The sequence below is a fragment of the Bos javanicus genome, chromosome 2, assembly GCF_032452875.1.
Source record: "Bos javanicus breed banteng chromosome 2, ARS-OSU_banteng_1.0, whole genome shotgun sequence".
Classification (NCBI taxonomy): Eukaryota; Metazoa; Chordata; class Mammalia; order Artiodactyla; family Bovidae; genus Bos; species Bos javanicus.
The window spans coordinates 31,388,986-31,408,513 of NC_083869.1; the positions used below are offsets into that span (position 1 = coordinate 31,388,986).

At 38.0% G+C, this 19,528-nt stretch overlaps 1 protein-coding gene across 4 annotated transcripts in view; it reads left to right on the forward strand.

The window, feature by feature from the left end:
* Positions 1-19,528, forward strand: part of SLC38A11 (solute carrier family 38 member 11) — a 60,426-nt gene that overhangs the window by 16,551 nt on the left and 24,347 nt on the right. For all 4 annotated transcript variants that reach the window (XM_061436484.1, XM_061436500.1, XM_061436505.1 and 1 more), the window contains exon 8: positions 19,093-19,163. In XM_061436484.1, coding sequence (XP_061292468.1) covers positions 19,093-19,163 — 71 coding nt within the window. The remainder of the gene's footprint in view (positions 1-19,092; positions 19,164-19,528) is intronic.

Below are 19,528 nucleotides of genomic sequence, written 5' to 3' on the forward strand. Positions count from 1 at the left end.
AACTTAGTCCCAGGTCATAGTTGTATTAGTCACTTTGGGCTACTAGAACAAAATACTATAGACTGGGTAACTGGAATAGCAGATATTTATTTCCCCCTATTTCTGGAAACTGGCAGCTTGTTGGTTCTTCCTGACTTGCAGACGCCTGCCATCCTGCTGTGTTCCCAGTGGCAGACCATGAGAGAGATAGCAAGCTCTCTGGTGTCTCCTTTTATAAAGACACTAATTCTAAACCTAATTATCTCCCTAAGCCCCTCATCCTCAGACACCATCGCACTGGAGGTTAGGGCTTCAGCATACGATTTTGTGGGGGACACAATTCAGTCCATGGCAATAGTGTTTTTGAAATGTAGCTGGTTCACTTCAATGTGGCCATATATTCTTTCATCTAGTAAGCACTTGTTGAGTGCCTATTGCTTCTGTTTTGCTGGGCTGTGCCTACTGCATGTTGTTCATGATCAACTATGGAGAAGGGATTTATTTTAAAAAGAAGAAATGACAGTGCAGTATTAGGAGTGAAAAATGGAAGCATAAATGAGGGGCAGTGGCAGTGCTGCAGAGTCCTTAATAGTCCAAATTAAGGAAGGCTTCCTAGAGAAAGAAAAATATGATACGGGAGTTTTGAAAGAGGAATCTGAATTTTCCAGATAGATAAGAGTATAAAAGGAATTACAGGCCTTGGAAATGTAAGCATAAAAGCACAGAAGCACATATTAAATTCTACTAGATATACTTAGCATCTATCATTTGTGGTTGCAGCTGTTTAGTCACTAAGTTGTGTCCAAGTCTTTTGCAACATACATTGTAGCCTGCCAAGCGCCTCTGTCCGTGGGATTTCCCAGGCAAGGATATTGGAGTGGGCTGTCATTTCCTCCTCCAGGGGATCTTCCCAGCCCAGGGATCAAACCCACATCTTAACGCTTTGCAGGCAGTTTCCTGCATTGCAGGCGGACTTGTTACCAACTGGGGTAACAGTTGGGCCCACGGGGGAAACCCATAACAGTTATTATATTGGTACTATACAGGGCTCTGGTTTTCAAAGGTGGAGTTCAGAGCCATAAAAGGCTAATAGCAATATCGAACAGAATACAATAATAATTTTTGGTTAAAATGTTAAATGTATAAGACAGCTATTTTAATTGAAGCTTTTATCATGAAAAGGAATTCTAGAGAATAAATCAAGTTATAATAAAAGGTGTTCTAGATTTGATAAATAGGGTACTACAGGGCAATAGTAAAGGGGAAAAAAACAAGTAGCTAAAAGGTGGAAGTAAATAAATGTCATTAGTTGAGCCCCAGCAGAACATTTTAAAACAATGATGTTCAACTCTGCTTCATATTAGAATTACTTGAGTAGCTTTAAAAAATGCTGATGCCAGACCCCCACTTGCAGAGATCCTGAAGAAATTGATGTAGGGGCCACGCAATTGGGTTTATTCCTTAATGATTGTGAGTCTGTGAATGAAGATCTAGAGCTTCTTAAGTTGAAGAGATGAAAGTCATAACTACACATTTTAACTGACACTATTTTCTAAAAATAGACCAGAGATTTTATGTTATTTATTTTAGTGATTGTTGTGTCATTATTTTTCATGATTCATCCTTCACTTTTTTTTTTTCATTTTCTTATACATACACAATGTGTGAGATACTGTTGTGAACACAAATAGAAAATCTCTCTGCTCTGAGGGACTCACAGTTCAGTGGGAGAAATAAGATGATGAAATAACTGTCATATATGCATTGTATCTTGATAGAAAGGAAAGAGGAAGGAGAAGCCACTTCCTGGTGGCACTAAATGAATTGATTTTTTTACAGCCAAAGAGCTATTTATTTCTGTGGTAAACAATATGTGACCTGTATATTTTAACCTTCCTCTAATGCTAATATCATATTTTATCTGAGTCTTTGATATTTTCCTAATAACAGGGATTATTTACTTAACTATTCCAATATTTAGATGTTAAAGAAGTGTGTTTTTAATACTGTGCTGCCTTTTATTTCTGTTTAAATACTACTGCAAACAACTTCTGTTTGTCCAGATTTACAGTCAGGCTAATCAAACCCTGTGTTCAGGGGCTGGCATAGTAGCTAGTCAGGCAGGCTTCTTTCTGAAAATGTGACAGCCTAGAATGCCTTAAATCCATAAAACATGAGAAATTCAATACTCTATGTGTGTTTTTCCTCATTTTTGTTCAGATGAATGATCAGAAATGCTGTACTTTTTCATAGGGCTTTTAAAGTGGTATTTGAAAAAGATCTTTAAACCTGCTATCAGAAAAAGAGGAAGGTCTGCAGTGGCTAGTGCTATTGACCTTGTTACTATGGAAACACCTTTTTAGTGGTCGTGTTTTAAAAATAAAACACACAATTCAATTTCCTTTCTCATAACTCATAGGGCCATAAATTCTGCTTTTTGATATGATTTCAAATATCTCACAGTCCAACAGCTTTCGGTTCTTTCTGGAAATAATGTTCAGTTTTATTGTATTTTCTAACCTTTTGCTTTCTAAAAACTGAGGTGCCAAGGCAATTTAATTGCTTTCCAGAAAGTGTGCTAGTATCAAAATGCAATAACACAGTTTTCCCTTTTTTTTTTCCAAACTACAATCAGAAGCATTATCACTGTGAAAACCTTCATTCTGTGCCTCGCTAACATTCAATTCTTTACATTCAGGATGGAAGTAATAGTATGCAGACCAAATTTATATCTATTTTTCTCCTCATAAAACATCTCTTTTACAATAGTTTAATCAATAGTGCAGTGTTCCAAACATAATTTCCTAAAAATGTATCTACACTTTTAATAGGTATTTATGTATATAAAATATGTCTTTTCCGAGGATCTCAATATACTTTAGTTTTGTGAACCCCTTATTCATTCTAACCCTGAAATTCCGCAATTAAAGCTGCATATAAACAGGAATTACAGGGGGGATTAAAGAAGGATCAGAAAAAAATCGTAAAGACAGAAGAGTAGTGCATATTTGAAAAGGAAATTATTTGTTCTGGCAAATACCACTGATATTTTTTGATGATACATAAATTATTGCCTTTTTTATTGCAAATGAAAAACCATAGAACTGGTTGAAGCAAAAGAGAATTTATCCCCTCACACAGCTATAAAGTTCAACGCTCTTTCTATTGTTATATTTTGTTGTGTTTAGGAGCTCAATCAATAGAATCATAGTTTTTCTTTTTTCATCTTTAGGCTTTGTTTCCGACTTTGGCTCTAGTTTCTGAAGAATTTCCCCTCCTTGTGACAAGACAGCAATGGCAGTCTTAGCCTACATCTATTCAAGTCCTATCCCATAAAAAGAAAAGGAGCTTTCTCTTTTTTTTTTTTTAACCTCAAACCTCACTTCAAGTATTAGTGTGAATTGGTTCTAATAAGAACCCATGATGATCATGCCCTGTATTGAGTTGCTTATGTTTATGTTACGTACCTACCCTTGAAACTAAGGATAGGATCAGCTCAACTAAAGCACGTAGGCTATGGGTCGAGGAAAAGGTACCCCAAAGGAAATAAAGGCAGTGATGCCAGGAAAAGACTAGTCTTGGGACTTCTCTGGTGGTCCAGTGGTTAAAAATCTGTGGGTTGGATCCCTGGCTGGGGAATTAAGATCCCACATGCTGCAGAGCAACTAGGCTCAAGCACCATAACTAGAGAGTCCATGCCACAGTGAAAGATCCCACATGCCACAATGAGACTCAAGGCAGCCAGATAAATACATAAATCATTTTCTTAAGAAAGAGTAGCCTTTGCGTAGTGCAAACTATAGATGTTCACTTTAAGTGGTAGGAGTTTCAATCAAATGATATAAGTGGAAGCTAACTTGGAGAAAATTAAGATATAAGTTAATTTGTCAAAAAACAAAACCTTTTGTCTTTTAAAAACATCAATGTATGAAAATCTGCTGACAAACCAGTGGCTTAAGTTATTAAGATGTCTAAAAAATATCTTTTTACCATAGGAGATATTGAACATGTTATAGATCAAGCCAAAAGATGGAGCCAGAGATCCCCAGGAGATCTTGAAAAATTGGAACTCATAATATAAAGTGATCCTTGGAGAAGATGGAAGTGATGGGATAATAAAAATGATCTTGGGACAATAAAAATTTCATATGAAAACACTTTCTGGCCAAGAAAATTTTCCTAAGGCTACTTGTGTAGTAGTCAAATGTGCTCACTCATTTGTTAAAATACCATTTGACTCCAAGTTCTGGAGCACTAGTGTTAAGTGTTCTCAGACCAAATGCCAACATGAAGCAACAAACAGAACCATCATTTGACTTGAGTTTGCATGAAAATAGAAAAAAGACAGCTGCAAGGCTATATATTCTCAGAGAAGATGAGGCTAGTCCCTGTCACAGTGGAGCTGGAGGAGCAGTCTAGGCTGGTCAATATTATGAACTCATTCTATCCACTATCAATTGTTTTGTATAAATGGCTGACTTAGTGAAGCTTACCCCCTGTGTTATTTCCAGTTAGGACCCAGACTGGTCTCTGGTATAGATCAACAACCAGAGAGCAAAAAAAGAATAGCCTGTTCTTTCACTTAATAAACATTTATTAAATATCGTAACTGATACCAGTCACTCTTCTAGGTATTGAGGCTACAAAGATGAGAAAGCACTGTCCCTGACCCCAGATATTTATAGTTTGTGGATGGGGAGAACAGACATTTAATCTTAATATAATATTTAATAGAATTATTACACAGTGCAATGGAAACAGGAAGAAGTGCCCTTAGCCCAACCTGAGCAGGCAGGAAATATGTCAAGATAAGGCAATATGTGATCATCTGCCTTTAAAACAATTATTTGGGTCAAAAAAGGAGAGGAGGGGGGTAGGAAGCTAATGCTGGCAGAAGTGAGTGCAGCCCAGAGGTGTATATAGTCACCTAAATTTTTTTTTAATTTATTTATTTTTAATCGGAGCATAATTGCTTTAAAGTGTTGTGTTGGTTTGTGCCATACAGCAACATGAATCATCCATAGGTACACATATGGTCACTCCCTCAGGAACCGCCCCCCTACTCCCACTCCTCTAGGTTTGTGACCTAAAGTTCTAACATTAGGAGATACATTGGAAGGACACTGCCATTGGTTAGGGAAGCAATCAAATGAAATAAAGTTGCCCCTCTTGAGAATTTTCTCAAAAACTCTATCTTTATTTTATGTTTTTCCTGTATTTTATCATAGGTTTAACAATGGTCATGTCTCCATATCATCTCTTTTGAAAAACTACCAAGTATGGTACTTTCTCAATCTACTGACCTCTGTTCTCCCATCCCCAGCCACTGTACAGCTTCTGTATTTGGTGATTCTGAAAGTCTGGCTAGAGTGTACAAAGAAATGATCATAGCGACCAACATGGAAGGAAAGCTTTACATGTAGTGCTGAGAAGGTAGGATTTGTTCTTTAATGATGGGTCAGTTAAAGTTCTTCAGCAGGGCAGTAACCAGAGCAAGACTCCATGCTGAACTTCTCTGGCAGCAGAAGTGAGGATAGATGCGGGTATAAAGACCTGAGAGGAGGCTATCTATAGCAAAGGCATTCAGGCAAAAGGCATCCGGAACAGGATAAGAGACAAGGCTGATAGAAAAGAGGAGGAAAAAGAGGAGGGTATTGCCAAGGTTTTCAATTTGGACAACCGGAATGGCAGATGGTCCAGAACTCACTAGCAAAAGAAGAAAATGGAAGAGTCTGTTCAGTCAGTAACCACTTACTAAATGCTTACTGGGTCAGTCACTTTTCTAGGTGCTGAGGATGTGAAGATCAGTATTGCCCAGTCCCTTTCTGCAAGCCTCTTATAACTTATTGGTGGTGCGGTGGGGTGGATAAACATGTAAAAGATAACCTCAATAGACTGACAGAATTAAGAGCAGGTGCCGATGGGAACATGGAAGAAAAACCCCAGCTTCTTTTAAGTTGTTAACCAGGATAAAAAAGGAAACAAGTCTGGAAAAACACAGAAATTTTTTGTTTGTTTTTTAATATCAATTTTGAGTAACCGTTGAGGTGGAGAGGAAGGAAGAAGAAGTTTTGGAAATGCAAGTCTGGAGTTTAGGGAGATTGTATAGAGACAGCACATAACAATAAGGTGAAGAGAGGTATGACCCATGTAGAACCCCAGGTAGAACCCCAGAGGGAAACACAGTTGACCCTTGAACAACATAGGTTTGAATTGCTTGAGTCCATTTATATACAAAGTTCTCTCAGTAGGAAATACTACTACAGGATCACAATTGGTTGAATCCAAGAATACAGAACTCAGATAGGGAGGATCAACTACCTATAAGTTATACCTGGATTTTTGACTGTTCGGAGGGTCAGTGCCCCCAAGCTTTGCGTTGTTCAAAGGTCAGGTGTCATACTCTGGAGCTCACACATCTGAAATTACATTTATTTTAATGGAAATCTTGAGCACTTGCATTTAAAAACAAAAGAATAAGTTTTGAGGTTTCAGGTGATACCCAGGAAGAATGTTCCTGAATAGCATATGTGTTCACACAGACTGCAGTTGTCTGTAGGACTGACTCAGAAGAAAAGTAAGCTTGGAAGCGAGGAAATGGCAAAGTGCTGTCAGCTGATGCAGAGCTGGGGAAGTGGGCAGAACTGTTTATGTCACTAATAGCTCGTGGTGTGACAGGAAACATGGAGCCTCTGTTTGTGTGCCAGCCAGAGCACTTAACTCCCGGATGTGCCTGGTTGAAGAGGTTAATATGTAAGGCTCTCTTAAAAACGCAGGCTCTGCTGAGATTGTATGATTTGGAAGGTGCCTGCGTTTAGCTGAAAAGGGTTTTTGCAGGTACAACATGTGATGTCCCACCCTCCTGACTGGAGGTCTGATGTTCTGGTGATCTGAAGCAGTCCCTCTGCAGCTTGTTTTCTCCAGCCTTTGAAGACTAGAGATGCATTTGGTAGGGCTTGCTCTCTACTGCTTTACCTTATTATTCCTCAGCTGCTATAAAGATAAGGACAAGTATGTCTTTTAAAATTGGGTGCAAAGCTTGAATCCAAGAATCCAAACTGAGATAATTTTGCAAAATGAATTTACCCCCCCCCACCCCCAAACCACCCCACATGGCAAACAGAAAGAAAAGGTTTCTGAAAATTTTATAACATCTGTCTGGATTTTTCAGACTAAGAGAAACAGTCATTCTTGTAAAAGTATTTACAAACTGCTACAAGCGAGTCTCCATTTCCGTTAGTATTAAAATATGTTACAACACTAGAAGCACTGCTCCTTAAACCATCTGAACCTTATAATAAGCCTTCATTATGTTGCCATCATGTATTTGAAGCTTTGTAAGATGAACTATGGACAGAGGTTCGTGACATTGTACAGGAGACAGGGATCAAGACTATCCCCATGGAAAAGAAATGCAAAAACACAAAATGGCTGTCTGAGGAGGCCTTACAAATAGCTGTGAAAAGAAGGCAAGCAAAAAGCAAAGGAGAAAAGGAAAGATTTAAGCATATGAATGCAGAGTTACAAAGAATAGCAAGGAGAGATAAGAAAGCCTTCCTCAGCGATCAATGCAAAGAAATAGAGGAAAACAACAGAATAGGAAAGGCGAGAGATCTCTTCAAGAAAATTAGAGATACCAAGGGAATATTTCATGCAAAGATGGGCTCGATAAAGGACAGAAATGGTATGGACCTAACAGAAGCAGAAGATATTAAGAAGAGGTGGCAAGAATACACAGAAGAACTGTACAAAAAAAATCTTCACGCCCCAGATAATCACGATGGTGTGATCACTGACCTAGAGCCATACATCCTGGAATGTGAAGTCAAGTGGGCCTTAGAAAGCATCACTACGAACAAAGCTAGTGGAGGTGATGGAATTCCAGTTGAGCTATTTCAAATCCTGAAAGATGATGTTGTGAAAGTGTTGCACTCAATATGTCAGCAAATTTGGAAAACTCAAAGGTGGCCACAGGACTGGAAAAGGTCAGTTTTCATTCCAATTCCAAAGAAAGCCAATGCCAAAGAATGCTCAAACTACCGCACAATTGCACTCATCTCACACACTAGTAAAGTAATGCTCAAAATTCTCCAAGCCAGGCTTCAGCAATACGTGAACTGTGAACTTCCAGATGTTCAAGCTGGTTTTAGAAAAGGCAGAGGAACCAGAGATCAGATTGCCAACATTTGCTGGATCATCGAAAAAACAAGAGAGTTCCAGAAAAACATCTATTTCTGCTTTATTGACTATGCCAAAGCCTTTGACTGTGTGGATCACAGGAAACTGTGGAAAATTCTGAAAGAGATGGGAATACCAGACCACCTGACCTGCCTCTTGAGAAACCTACATGCAGGTCAGGAAGCAACAGTTAGAACTGGACATGGAACAACAGATTGGTTCCAAATAGGAAAAAGAGTACATCAAGTCTGTATACTGTCACCCTGCTTATTTAACTTCTATGCAGAGTACATCATGAGAAATGCTGGGCTGCAAGAAGCACAAGCTGGAATCAAGATTGCTGGGAGAAATATCAGTAACCTCAGATATGCAGATGACACCACCCTTATGGCAGAAAGTGAAGAGGAACTAAAAAGTCTTCTGTTGAAAGTGAAAGAGGAGAGTGAAAAAGTTGGCTTAAAGCTCAACATTCAGAAAACAAAGATCATGGCATCTGGTCCCATCACTTCATGGGAAATAGATGGGGAAACAGTGGAAACAGTGGCTGACTTTATTTTGGGGGGCTCCAAAATCATTGAGCCATGAAATTAAAAAACGCTTACTCCTTGGAAGGAAAGTTATGACCAACCTAGATAGCATATTCAAAAGCAGAGACATTACTTTGCCAACAAAGGTCCATCTAGTCAAGGCTATGGTTTTTCCAGTGGTCATGTATGGATGTGAGAGTTGGACTGTGAAGAAAGCTGAGTGCTGAAGAATTGATACTTTTGAGCTGTGGTATTGGAGAAGACTCTTGAGTCCCTTGGACTGCAAGGAGATCCAACCAGTCCATTCTATAGGAGATCAGTCCTGCGTGTTCATTGAAAGGACTGATGCTAAAGCTGAAACTCCAGTACTTTGGCCACCTCATGCGAAGAGTTGACTCATTGCTGATGCTGGGAGGGATTGGGGGCAGGAGGAGAAGGGGATGACAGAGGATGAGATGGCTGGATGGCATCACAGACTTGATGGACATGATTTGGGGTGAACTCCAGGAGTTAGTGATGGACAGGGAGGCCTGGTGTGCTGTTGTTCATGGGGTCGCAAAGAGTCGGACACAGCTGAGCGACTGAACTGAACTGATTTCTTGTATTTTTTTTTCTAGAATCAAGACTTGCTTTTGGTTCTGTTTTGAATCATGTTTCATTGGGTGTTCAGTTTAGCTTTAAAAATTTTTTTTATTTTTTTTTAAGCAGTTTTAGGTTACAACAAAGTTAAGAGGAAGGTACAGAGATTTCTCACAAACCCTCTACTCTCACACATGCATAGCTTCGCCCATTATCAACATCCTCTAATAGGATGGTACATGGGTTACAACTGATGAATCTAGGTTAGTACATCATCATTACCCCAAATCTGTAGTTTACATTAGAGTTCACTCTTGGTATTGCACATCTGTAGGTCTGGACTAATGTATGATGACATGCAGTCATCATTATATAAACATGCAGTGTATTTCACTTCCCTCAAATTCCTGTGTGTTTCCTCTATTCACCCCTTTCCTCCACCCTAACCACTGGAAACTGCTGATATTTTTACTTTCTGTATTGTTTTGCCTCTTCCAGTTGAATTTTCAACTACAGTTGAAGTCATAGACTAAGTAGCATTTTCAAAGTGGCTTCTTGTTCAAGTAATATGTATGTAAGGTTTGTTCATGTTTATTCGTGGCTTGATAGCTCATCTCTTTTTCGTACTGAGTAATATTCTATCATCTGGATATACCAGAGTTTGTCCATCAACCTACTGAAGGACTATCTTGGTTGTTTCCATGTTTGGCAATTAGGAATAAAGCTGTATTGTGTTGGTGTGGCAGGTTTGTGTGTGGAATATGTTTTCAAATTCTTTGGGTAAATACTAAGCGATGTGATTGCTGGATCCTATGATAAGAATGTGTTTAGTTTTGTTAGATATCATCAAACTGTCTCCCAAAGTAGCTGTACCAGTTTGCATTTCCACTGACAATGAATGAGAGTTCCTATTGCTCCACATTCTCACCAACATTTGGAGTTATCAGTGTTCTAGATTCTGGACAGACTAATAGATGTACTTTTTTTTTTTTTTTTCTTGTAAGAGGTACGGTGGTATCTCAGTGTTGTTTGAATTGTCATTTCCCTGGTGACATATGATTTGGAGCATCTTTGCATACACCTGTTTGCTCTCAAGATATCTTCTTCAATGAGGTGTCTGTTAGAGGATCAAGGGATCTTTGGCCATTTTTAAATTGGGTTGTTTGTGATCTTATTGTTGAGTTTTATGTGTTCTTTGTATATTTTGGAGGTAATGAGTCTTTTGTGAGATGTCTTTTAAAGATATTTTTTCCTCGTTTAGCTTTTGATTTTGCTTAATTTTGTTATTCCTTTTCAAATGCTCAAACGTATAAGATCGTCTGCCAGTCTTGTTATTTTCACTAGAGACCCCTTTTCAGAATCTCTGTCCTCTTTCTTTACTAGATAGAGTAATTTCTCAGTTTGCTGTCCCACTGTCTTGCTAGGGCTTCCTTTCACCTCTATTTTGTGTTAGACACCCTACATTCAGTTTCTCAAATCTTTCTTTTTTCTTTGTTTTGTCCTTTTGCTAGAACATCCTGAGTCACTTCCTGGTGTGTCTGAGTCCTGCACACACAGGGCTTTAGCAAAGAGAATCAGCTGTCTCACATCATTAGCTCCCTCTATGTTGCTGTACCTTTTTCCATTCTCAGCAGTTGTAAGTGACGTTGTAAGCATCCACTTCCCTTTTTTCAAAATACCTTCTCTTAGTGATGTCTCTTCTTCTACCACCCCCTCCCCTGGGGATTTGTCTTCCATTTAAATCCCTTTAGTATCATTCTTGTGAGGCTGAGACAAGAAGTTAGGTTCATGTGTCCCATCCACTGAGTTTAATTGGATGTCCAAGTTTAACACTTGATTATTAATTTGCCTGCAGATTTAAGTACAAATCCAAGCATTTTATTTAAAATACCTTTTCCTCTTTAGGAAAGCTATTCCATTGTTTGTGAGGCTTGCACTGTGCCATGAAAAACAGCAGAGAGGTTGGGGGGAAAAAAGAAAAACTACCTGTATTAGCACTTAATTGAAAGTTTTGGGAAGAGATTTCTGTGTAAAAAAAGGACTAAAATAAGATTTTATATTACTTTGCTAAATATTTCTTTAGCCCCCCCCAACCCCCCACAAAACTGGGAATCAATTACCTCTGCCTGTTATTTGTGCATTCAGTGAAGTTACTGCATCTTCAATTTGGTAAAGATTAATTTTCCATTGCTTCCAAAGACTGTTCAACACACACACACATACGCACACCTGAAGATTTTATAATATGTGCAAGGCCATATCACCTTATTGAAATAAAACATGAAAGTGAAAGTGAAGTCCTTCAGTCATGTCCGACTCTTTGCGACCCCATGGACTGTAGCCTACCAGGCTCTGTGGTCCATGGGATTTTCCAGGCAAGAATACTGGAGTGGGCTGCCATTTCCTTCTCCAGAGGATCTACCCAACCCAGGGATCGAACCCGGGTCTCCTGCTTTGCAGACGGATGCTTTACTGTCTGAGCCACTAGGGAAGCCCATAGGACCTCCAAATAATTCCTGAAAGTGAAACTTTCAGTTTCCTAATGTAGCAAGATAAGATAGCTTCTATCTCTCTATGAAAAGGTAGTGTTAAGAGTTCAAGAAATGAACTTTAATGTCCCTGTACTTATTTATGTTTAATGATGCTGATGATGAAATCCATAAATATTCTTTCATAGTGTTTCCCCATGGTGAAATACAAAAGAAAAACATTTTACTTTGGGGACATGGACAGAATAAAATGCTTTCTATAATCAGAAAATTATATAACAAAAAAATAAGAATAACCCTCAATTTATGTGTGCATATATATATAGATAGATAGAATCTTAAAAATTTTAAAGTTAATGTTATACTTTTTTTCCTCTCAAGTGATTAGTCTAAGATGTTATCCAAGTGGTGATTACATAGTCAGGCAATTTGCCTCTCTGTCCATTTTAGATGTAAAATATCTTAAGGTTCAATGAGTGCCCTCTTTTATTCAAATGTTTAATTATCTTCCACTGGTGGTAGTCTGCATACCACTGTAGCAAAATTTATATCACTACAGAGCAGCTCCTCAACTTAGCTTGGGAAACTGACACTGGAGCTAAGGTATAAACCCTGGCATGAGGTGAGCAACTCTGAGTACCCTGAACTTGAGTGGCTTTCTGCAGCTGGAAGTTGCACTAATTTGGCAGACCGGGTTGTGCAGAAAATTGTTTGGGGTATGGTGGGTGGGAGAGAATACCGAATATTTACTGTGAATATCCAAAGCATAAATGAACCTTTCATCTTTTTCATCATTATCAAAACCAGTTACAGAAATATCATCTGTTATGAAGATTAATCATTCACTTATTTAAAATAAGAACCACTTACCTTTCTCACAGTCCCTTCATTTTCTGCAAGAGTATGAATACCATGGCAAACATTACATTTCATGTACTTGCAGGTCCTTACACCCAGACTAAGACATGTATTATTACTTTAGTGGCAAGAACATGAACAAAGGGAAAAAGAGCAGAAGGAGCCCCATCTAACAGTGGTTGTCCACTATATACCACACTTCTATTCATTTTCTCATAGCCCTTTTAAAAAACACTTACTTAGTGTGCTGCATGAGGTCTTAGTTGTGGTGCATGGGCCTAGTTGCCTTGTGGCATGAAATCTTAGGTCCCCAACCAGGGATTAAACCCAAGTCCCCTGCGTTGGAAGATGGATTCTTAACCACTGGACCACTAGAGAAGTCAGATATGTAAAACAGAATTAATACTGTCTCTGTTCTACAGCACAGAAAACTGAGACCAGTGTCATTAAGTAATCTGCTGAGAGTCAGCCTGCTAGTATATCATAAAGGTAAAATTTAAATCCAAGTCTGTCTGACCCCAAAGCTCATTATTTTTTTTTTCCATTTCAGCTTGCTGTAATTATGTTTTTTCTTAGTCAAGACAAAGTTCTTTCACAATGGGAATTAAGTTCACTATTGTTCTACTTGTCCCTTATTGGTAATATTAACCACAGTTTTATCTATAGTCAGCAGGAATCACATTAAATGAAAGAAGCAGGCAGGAGCCAAATGGGGATTAAAAGCCGGTTGATTCATCATTAGGTAACACTGACTCTTGCTGAAAAGACACTGCTGACGTCAGTGGACTAATTTCAAAGCTGTTGGCTTCCATTGCAGACTCTAGAAACACACCAATAAATGTGGTTGGTTTCAGCTCTCAAGGAAATGAACCTTTATGGCACCAACAGAAGAATCTAAACCGAAAAGAAACCAGAGAGCAGTTCTATTTGGAGGTTTCTTCAGAACAAAATTAGCCTCTCTTTGTGCAAAAGAAATACTCCTGAAGAGTTGTATGTTAATTAATTTTAATTTGATTTTGAAAAATCATTTGAAAACCATTTCTACTTCACAGGTAACTTATTGTGAGTTATTCTTTAAAATTAAAAAAAGAGAAGTGCTCATCCTATAATCTAATCATTTTGTGAAACCAGATTGTCTTCACTTGATTCATAATAATATTTCAATATGACTACTATGTACTGTGTTTTCCCTCTGTTTCTATTCATGACAATTTTGATTTAGTTCTCAGTATTTTTTTTGCTTTTTTGTTCTTTTTTTTCAAATTTTTTAGTAGCCATGGTTCTTTATAAGTTCACAAGATATTCTTGTTTATTGTTCCATTCATCTCCTCCATTCTTCTACTTGCCTCTCAGAAAGCTCAAGTGGCTGAAACTTATGATGTAAGCTACACTACAGGAAAAATGACCCTTCTTGAAGTAATTTAACTGTTTTATTTTATTTATTTATTTTTTTTTTAAGAGAGGAACCACCCTACCTATAAAAGAATGCCTCCTGGAAGGGTAATTTTTTTTTTTTTTCCTAAAGATGAGAAAATACTTAGCTTTCTCCAAACACCCACATACATAACTGATTTCCAGAGTTCTTAGACCATTAGAAGGTAATTATGTTTTTTGCAACAGAAAATACCTATAGAACTCCATTTAGATCTCTGTTGTCCAGCACAGTAGCAAACGGCCACATGTGACTATTTTTTTTTATTTTACAATTTTTTATTGAAATATAATTAATTTACAATGATGTGTTAGGTGCAGGTGTACAGCAAAGTGATTCAGTTTTACATATAAATGTCTGTGTATATATATGTGTGTGTGTGTGTATCCTCCTTAAGACTCTTTTCCATGGTAGGTTATTATAAGATACTGAGTAGACTTCTCTGTGCTATACAGTGGGTCCTTGTTGTTTACTATTTCATATATAGAAGTGTAAATGTTAATCCCAATCTCCTAATTTATCTTCCTTTACATGTGACTATTTAGATAAAATTAAATAAAATTAAAAATTAATTTGCTCTAGCCATAATTTTAAATAGTCAGCAGCCACATGTGTCTAGTGGTCATCATGTTGGACAGCACAGATGTAGAACATTTCCATCAGCATAGAAAGCAATTGTAAGGGAGCAAAATTTGCCACCCCAAAATATGTTTCTTTGGCCAGCGGATTATTTCAAACTGAAAACAATCAAGACCTGAAAGACTCAGGAAGCACCTTTGACCTTCTTCCTCACTGCTTAAGAGAATTTAGATAGAGGGACATTCCTGAAATAGAGCTATCACCAGATACCAGCAAAGAGTATGCACTAGGTGTGGAGGAGAAACGGGGCAGGGCCAGAGTTCAGAGTCCACTACGTGGGCCCTGTCTCCTCGAGGCCCAGCAAACATTTGTTTACCAAACATTTACTTTTCCATCTCCATGTGAATTGCCTTCCTCACTTTTGAAGTCCCAAACCACTGCCCCCAGCAGCCTCTTTTATCTTTAACTAAAGATGGTATTTAAGGTAAGGTTTTTGGCCATTTGGGCAATTTCCCCTGGGTCTCTCCTATGTATGCTGCTGCTGCTAAGTCGCTTCAGTCGTGTCCGACTCTGTGTGACCCCATAGATGGCAGCCCACCAGGCTCCCCCGTCCCTGGGATTCTCCAGGCAAGAACACTGGAGTGGGTTGCCATTTCCTTCTCCAATGCATGAAAGTGAAACATGAAAGTCAAGTTGCTCAGTCACGTCCGACTCTTAGCGACCCCATGGACTGCAGTCTATCAGGCTCCTCCATCCATGGGATTTTCCAGGCAAGAGTACTGGAGTGGGGTGCCATTTCCTTCTCCAATGCATGAAAGTGAAACGTGAAAGTGAAGTCGCTCAGTCACGTCCAACTCTTAGCGACCCCATGGACTGCAGTCTATCAGGCACCTCCGCCCATGTGATTTTCCAGGCAAGAGTACTGGAGTGGGGTGCCATTGCCTTCTCTGACACATTTTATATTTACCTTCTATTAATTTAACCAGGTTTATCAATTTTTATCTTTATGGTTTTTGCTTTTATAGATTTAAAACAATTTCTGTTCCATCAATATTATGTTTTATTCTTTGAAATTAAATATTAGTTTGGAGAGAATTGACATGACATGATGTCAGTTGAGTCTTCCTTCATAAATATGGTATATCTCTCCATTTGTTTGTCTTTCAATAAAATTATATCATACTATTAATATTATGCATATTTTTTAGTTTTCTTTATCATTGCCATTTAAAAAAACATTTTAACTAGTTTTTATTTGTGTACATCAATCCTAATGATTTTTGTGTATTGAGCTTGTGTCCAGTAAAATTGCTGAATGTTTTTATTAATTCCAATTGCTTGTCAGTAGATTCCCCTAAATATTCTGTTTGCATAATTATATTACGTCCAAATAATTTATCACTTTCCAGTGATTACATATCTTATCACTATGTGTTATTTTATTACATAAGCTAGGAAATCCAGTAGTATATTCTGGAAGCAGTGATAGTGAACATCATCTAGTGCCTGCCTTTAATTGTAATATTTCTAACTTTTCACTTTTTTTTCTTAACTTTTCACTTTTAAATATGTCATTTGCTATGGGTTTTGGTATACATTCTTTATTAGGTCAAGAAAGTTCTGCTTTAATAATAGCTTGCTTAATATACTGTCGGAATAAATACTAGATTGTGGGCTTTTCTACATGTTTTGAAATGGTCAATGATAAGCTTTTTATTCTCCATTAATCTGTTAATGTGATGAATTATACTAATAGATTTTTCTATTGCACTACTACTAGTCTTGCACTTATTGGAAAAACTACTCTTAGACATGATTCTTTCTCTTATACATTGCTTAATTGCATTTGATAATATTTCGTCTTCCATTTTAAGCTTCTAAAATCAGAGCCATCTATGCTTTATATACTTATCCACACTGGGTATCAAGATATCACAAAATATATCAAGAAACTTTCTCTTTTTTTTTTTTTTGTGGAACCATTTTTCTGGACTTCCTGTGGCTCAAACAGTAAAGAATCTGCCTGCAGTGCAGGAGACCAGGGTTCGATACCTCGGTTGGGAAGATCCTCTTGAGAAGGGGATGGCAATCCACTCCAGTCTTCTTGCCTGGAGAATCCTATGGACAGAGAAGCCTGCTGGGCTACAGTCCATGGGGTCACAAAGAGTCAGACATGACTGAGCAACTCACACACACATTTTTCTGGAACTCAATCCCAGGCTGATTTATAAAAGACTGGAAAACCATATTCAGTGTCTCCTTCTCTTTCTAGATTTGGGCATGTTTTTCCCTATATGTAATGTATTTTTGGTATTTTTCCTCTTATGAAATCAACATCGTTAAGATGAACACAGAGAATCCAAAATTATTGTAGTTACTATTTCTCCATCTTATCTAGGAATTTCAAGGAACCATATGGACTAGGAAAAGCATTTTAAACTTGAATGAAGAAACATAAAACTCGTGCTTTTTTATTACTCATATAAGAGTCAAAAAATAGGGTACCACCACAATCTGTACTGAAAGGAAAAATTAATGTTACTAACATGCAAAAACCCTAACAGAAGTAGATCATTTAAAATATTAGAAAGTTAAAAATCTTCAAGCTTCTACAATTATTAATGCTGCCTTTTCTAAAAAAAAAAAAAAAAAATTTAAGGACTCTGGGCCAAGTTTATATTTTTCCACATTAACGTGGGAATTTGACAGGTGTGCTGCTGTGGGTGATGGTCACTGCAATAAGAGCAGTGGAGGCAGCAGGTGGCAGCAGCTCCCACTCAAAAATCTCTGAGAGTCAGCAAGCCTTGTAACAGCAGGAGGCCTCCCTTGTATGCCACTTCGTTCTTTTGAGTTTGTAACTGCTCATTTCAAATATGCAAAGCAGTGACATAATGCATGAATCGCACTAACTCTGACCAAACAAATGAGACATTTTTTTGTGTCTACGTTGAGAATGAATCACAAACTTATGAAATAGATGGTTTTACACCTGGTGCCTTTCTACTTTCAAGGACCCTTCTTTCCTCTCCTCCTCTTCCATCTTTATGCATTTTGGGGTCTCACTCAAGGCTTTCCTTTTCAGGGAAGCTGGCCATACTTTTGGACCTTTGCTACCTTCTATTAAATGACAGTGTATAATAATAACAATGTTGAGACATAAGCTGATAATACTATTAACCATTTATGGAATACTTACCATATGCTAGGTTCTCTCCCAGATTTTACATATTTTTCTCATTTATGTAATAACTCAGTGAATTAGGCATTATTAATGTTATCTGCATTTTATATATATCAAAACTGAAGCACAGGGACTTCCCTGGTGGTCCAGTGGTTAAGAATCCACCTTGCAATGCAGAGGATGTGGGTTCGATCCCTGGTTGAGGAGCTAAGATCCCACATGCTGCAGAGTGGCTGAGCCCAAGCACTACAACTACTGAGCTCAGGCACCCCCGCAAAGAGCCCCCACCGCAACGGAAGATTCCACGTGCTGCAACTAAGCGCTGACACAGGCAAATAAATAAATTAGTAACTAAATTTGAAAAAAAAAAACTGAACCACAGAAAGGTTAAGTACTTTGTCTAAGATCACTAATAAGTAGATAGGGCCAGAAGATCAACACAGACTGGAGCCTGTGTTCTTGACTGTTCTTCAGGGAGACCAATCCGTGACTATAGACAGATTGGCAGACACTTTAATGACACCGGGAAAGAGGGTTATTCAGGCAGTTTCAAGTGCATATATTTCTAAACCCTCTTTGAGAAGTGTATACACAGGTGGGAATTGGAGGTGACTGACAGCTCAGTAAGGAAGAGATGGACAGACCAAAGAGACAAAGCTCAGCTTCTTTACTGACTGTGGAAGCTTGACCAGATGTGTCACCATCCAGAGCTTGACCTTCCTAATGCTTTAAATGGTGATAAGAACACGTCAGTGTTACTGTGAGGATTGAGATAGAATAGGATAGTTCCTGGAACATCGTTAAGGACCTTTTCAATTAATATTAGTTCAGTCCACCTTTCTCGATAAAGTGTAGTCCCAGCTGTGAATTTCCTTTGGGTAGGATGAGCCTGGAAGAATGGGTTAGAAGGAAATGAAGGGCTGCATTGATTAATTGAGGAAGAATTTTGCTTTATTAATATCTTCCTCATTGAGTATCTCAAATATACATAACAAATATTTTATTAAATTGACAAGCAAATAAAGTGACAGTATTAAGTAATCTATTTTAAATATGTGAAACTAGATTCTTTCCAAGTATATTTGACATACATTTTCAAGGAGCAAGGTTAACAGATTACATCAATATTCCTGGGGAATTTATTTACAATTTAAAAAGATGAATGAGGACTCCTTATAAATTTCTGACTTAAAGATGTTCAGCTTATAGCATGACATCATTTCTTGTTTTCTTGTATGCTTATGCCTGTGTTTGTTTAATCATTCTTTAAATTAACCGATTCTCTTCTAGACCAAAAACAGAAGATGCTTGGATATTTGCAAAGCCCAACGCCGTTCAGGCTGTTGGTGTGATGTCATTTGGTGAGTACATGGTTTCCAAGGTCCTTTCTCAATGTGGGGTCTTCTGTACCATGAAAAAGTGCTTTGCCTCGTATTTGTGTCTGGAAAGCAGATGTCCTGTTTTAGACTTCCTAGTAGCAGCGTATGATCCAGTTTGTGCCAACATAAAATTAGGCACAAACCATTCTCACTCATCACTAAAATTTGCTTCAATTTTAACAAGTCTTTTCCTCATGCAGAAAACTCATTAAAGTCTTGTTTCTTAACTTGAAAATCTAGCAAGTGTTAACAGACTTATTCCTTGCACACAAAGTATTGTGAATTGGCCAGGAGTCTAGAGTGACTCTGTTATATCCCAGATGGGAAAGGAAGCCCTGGGCTGAAAA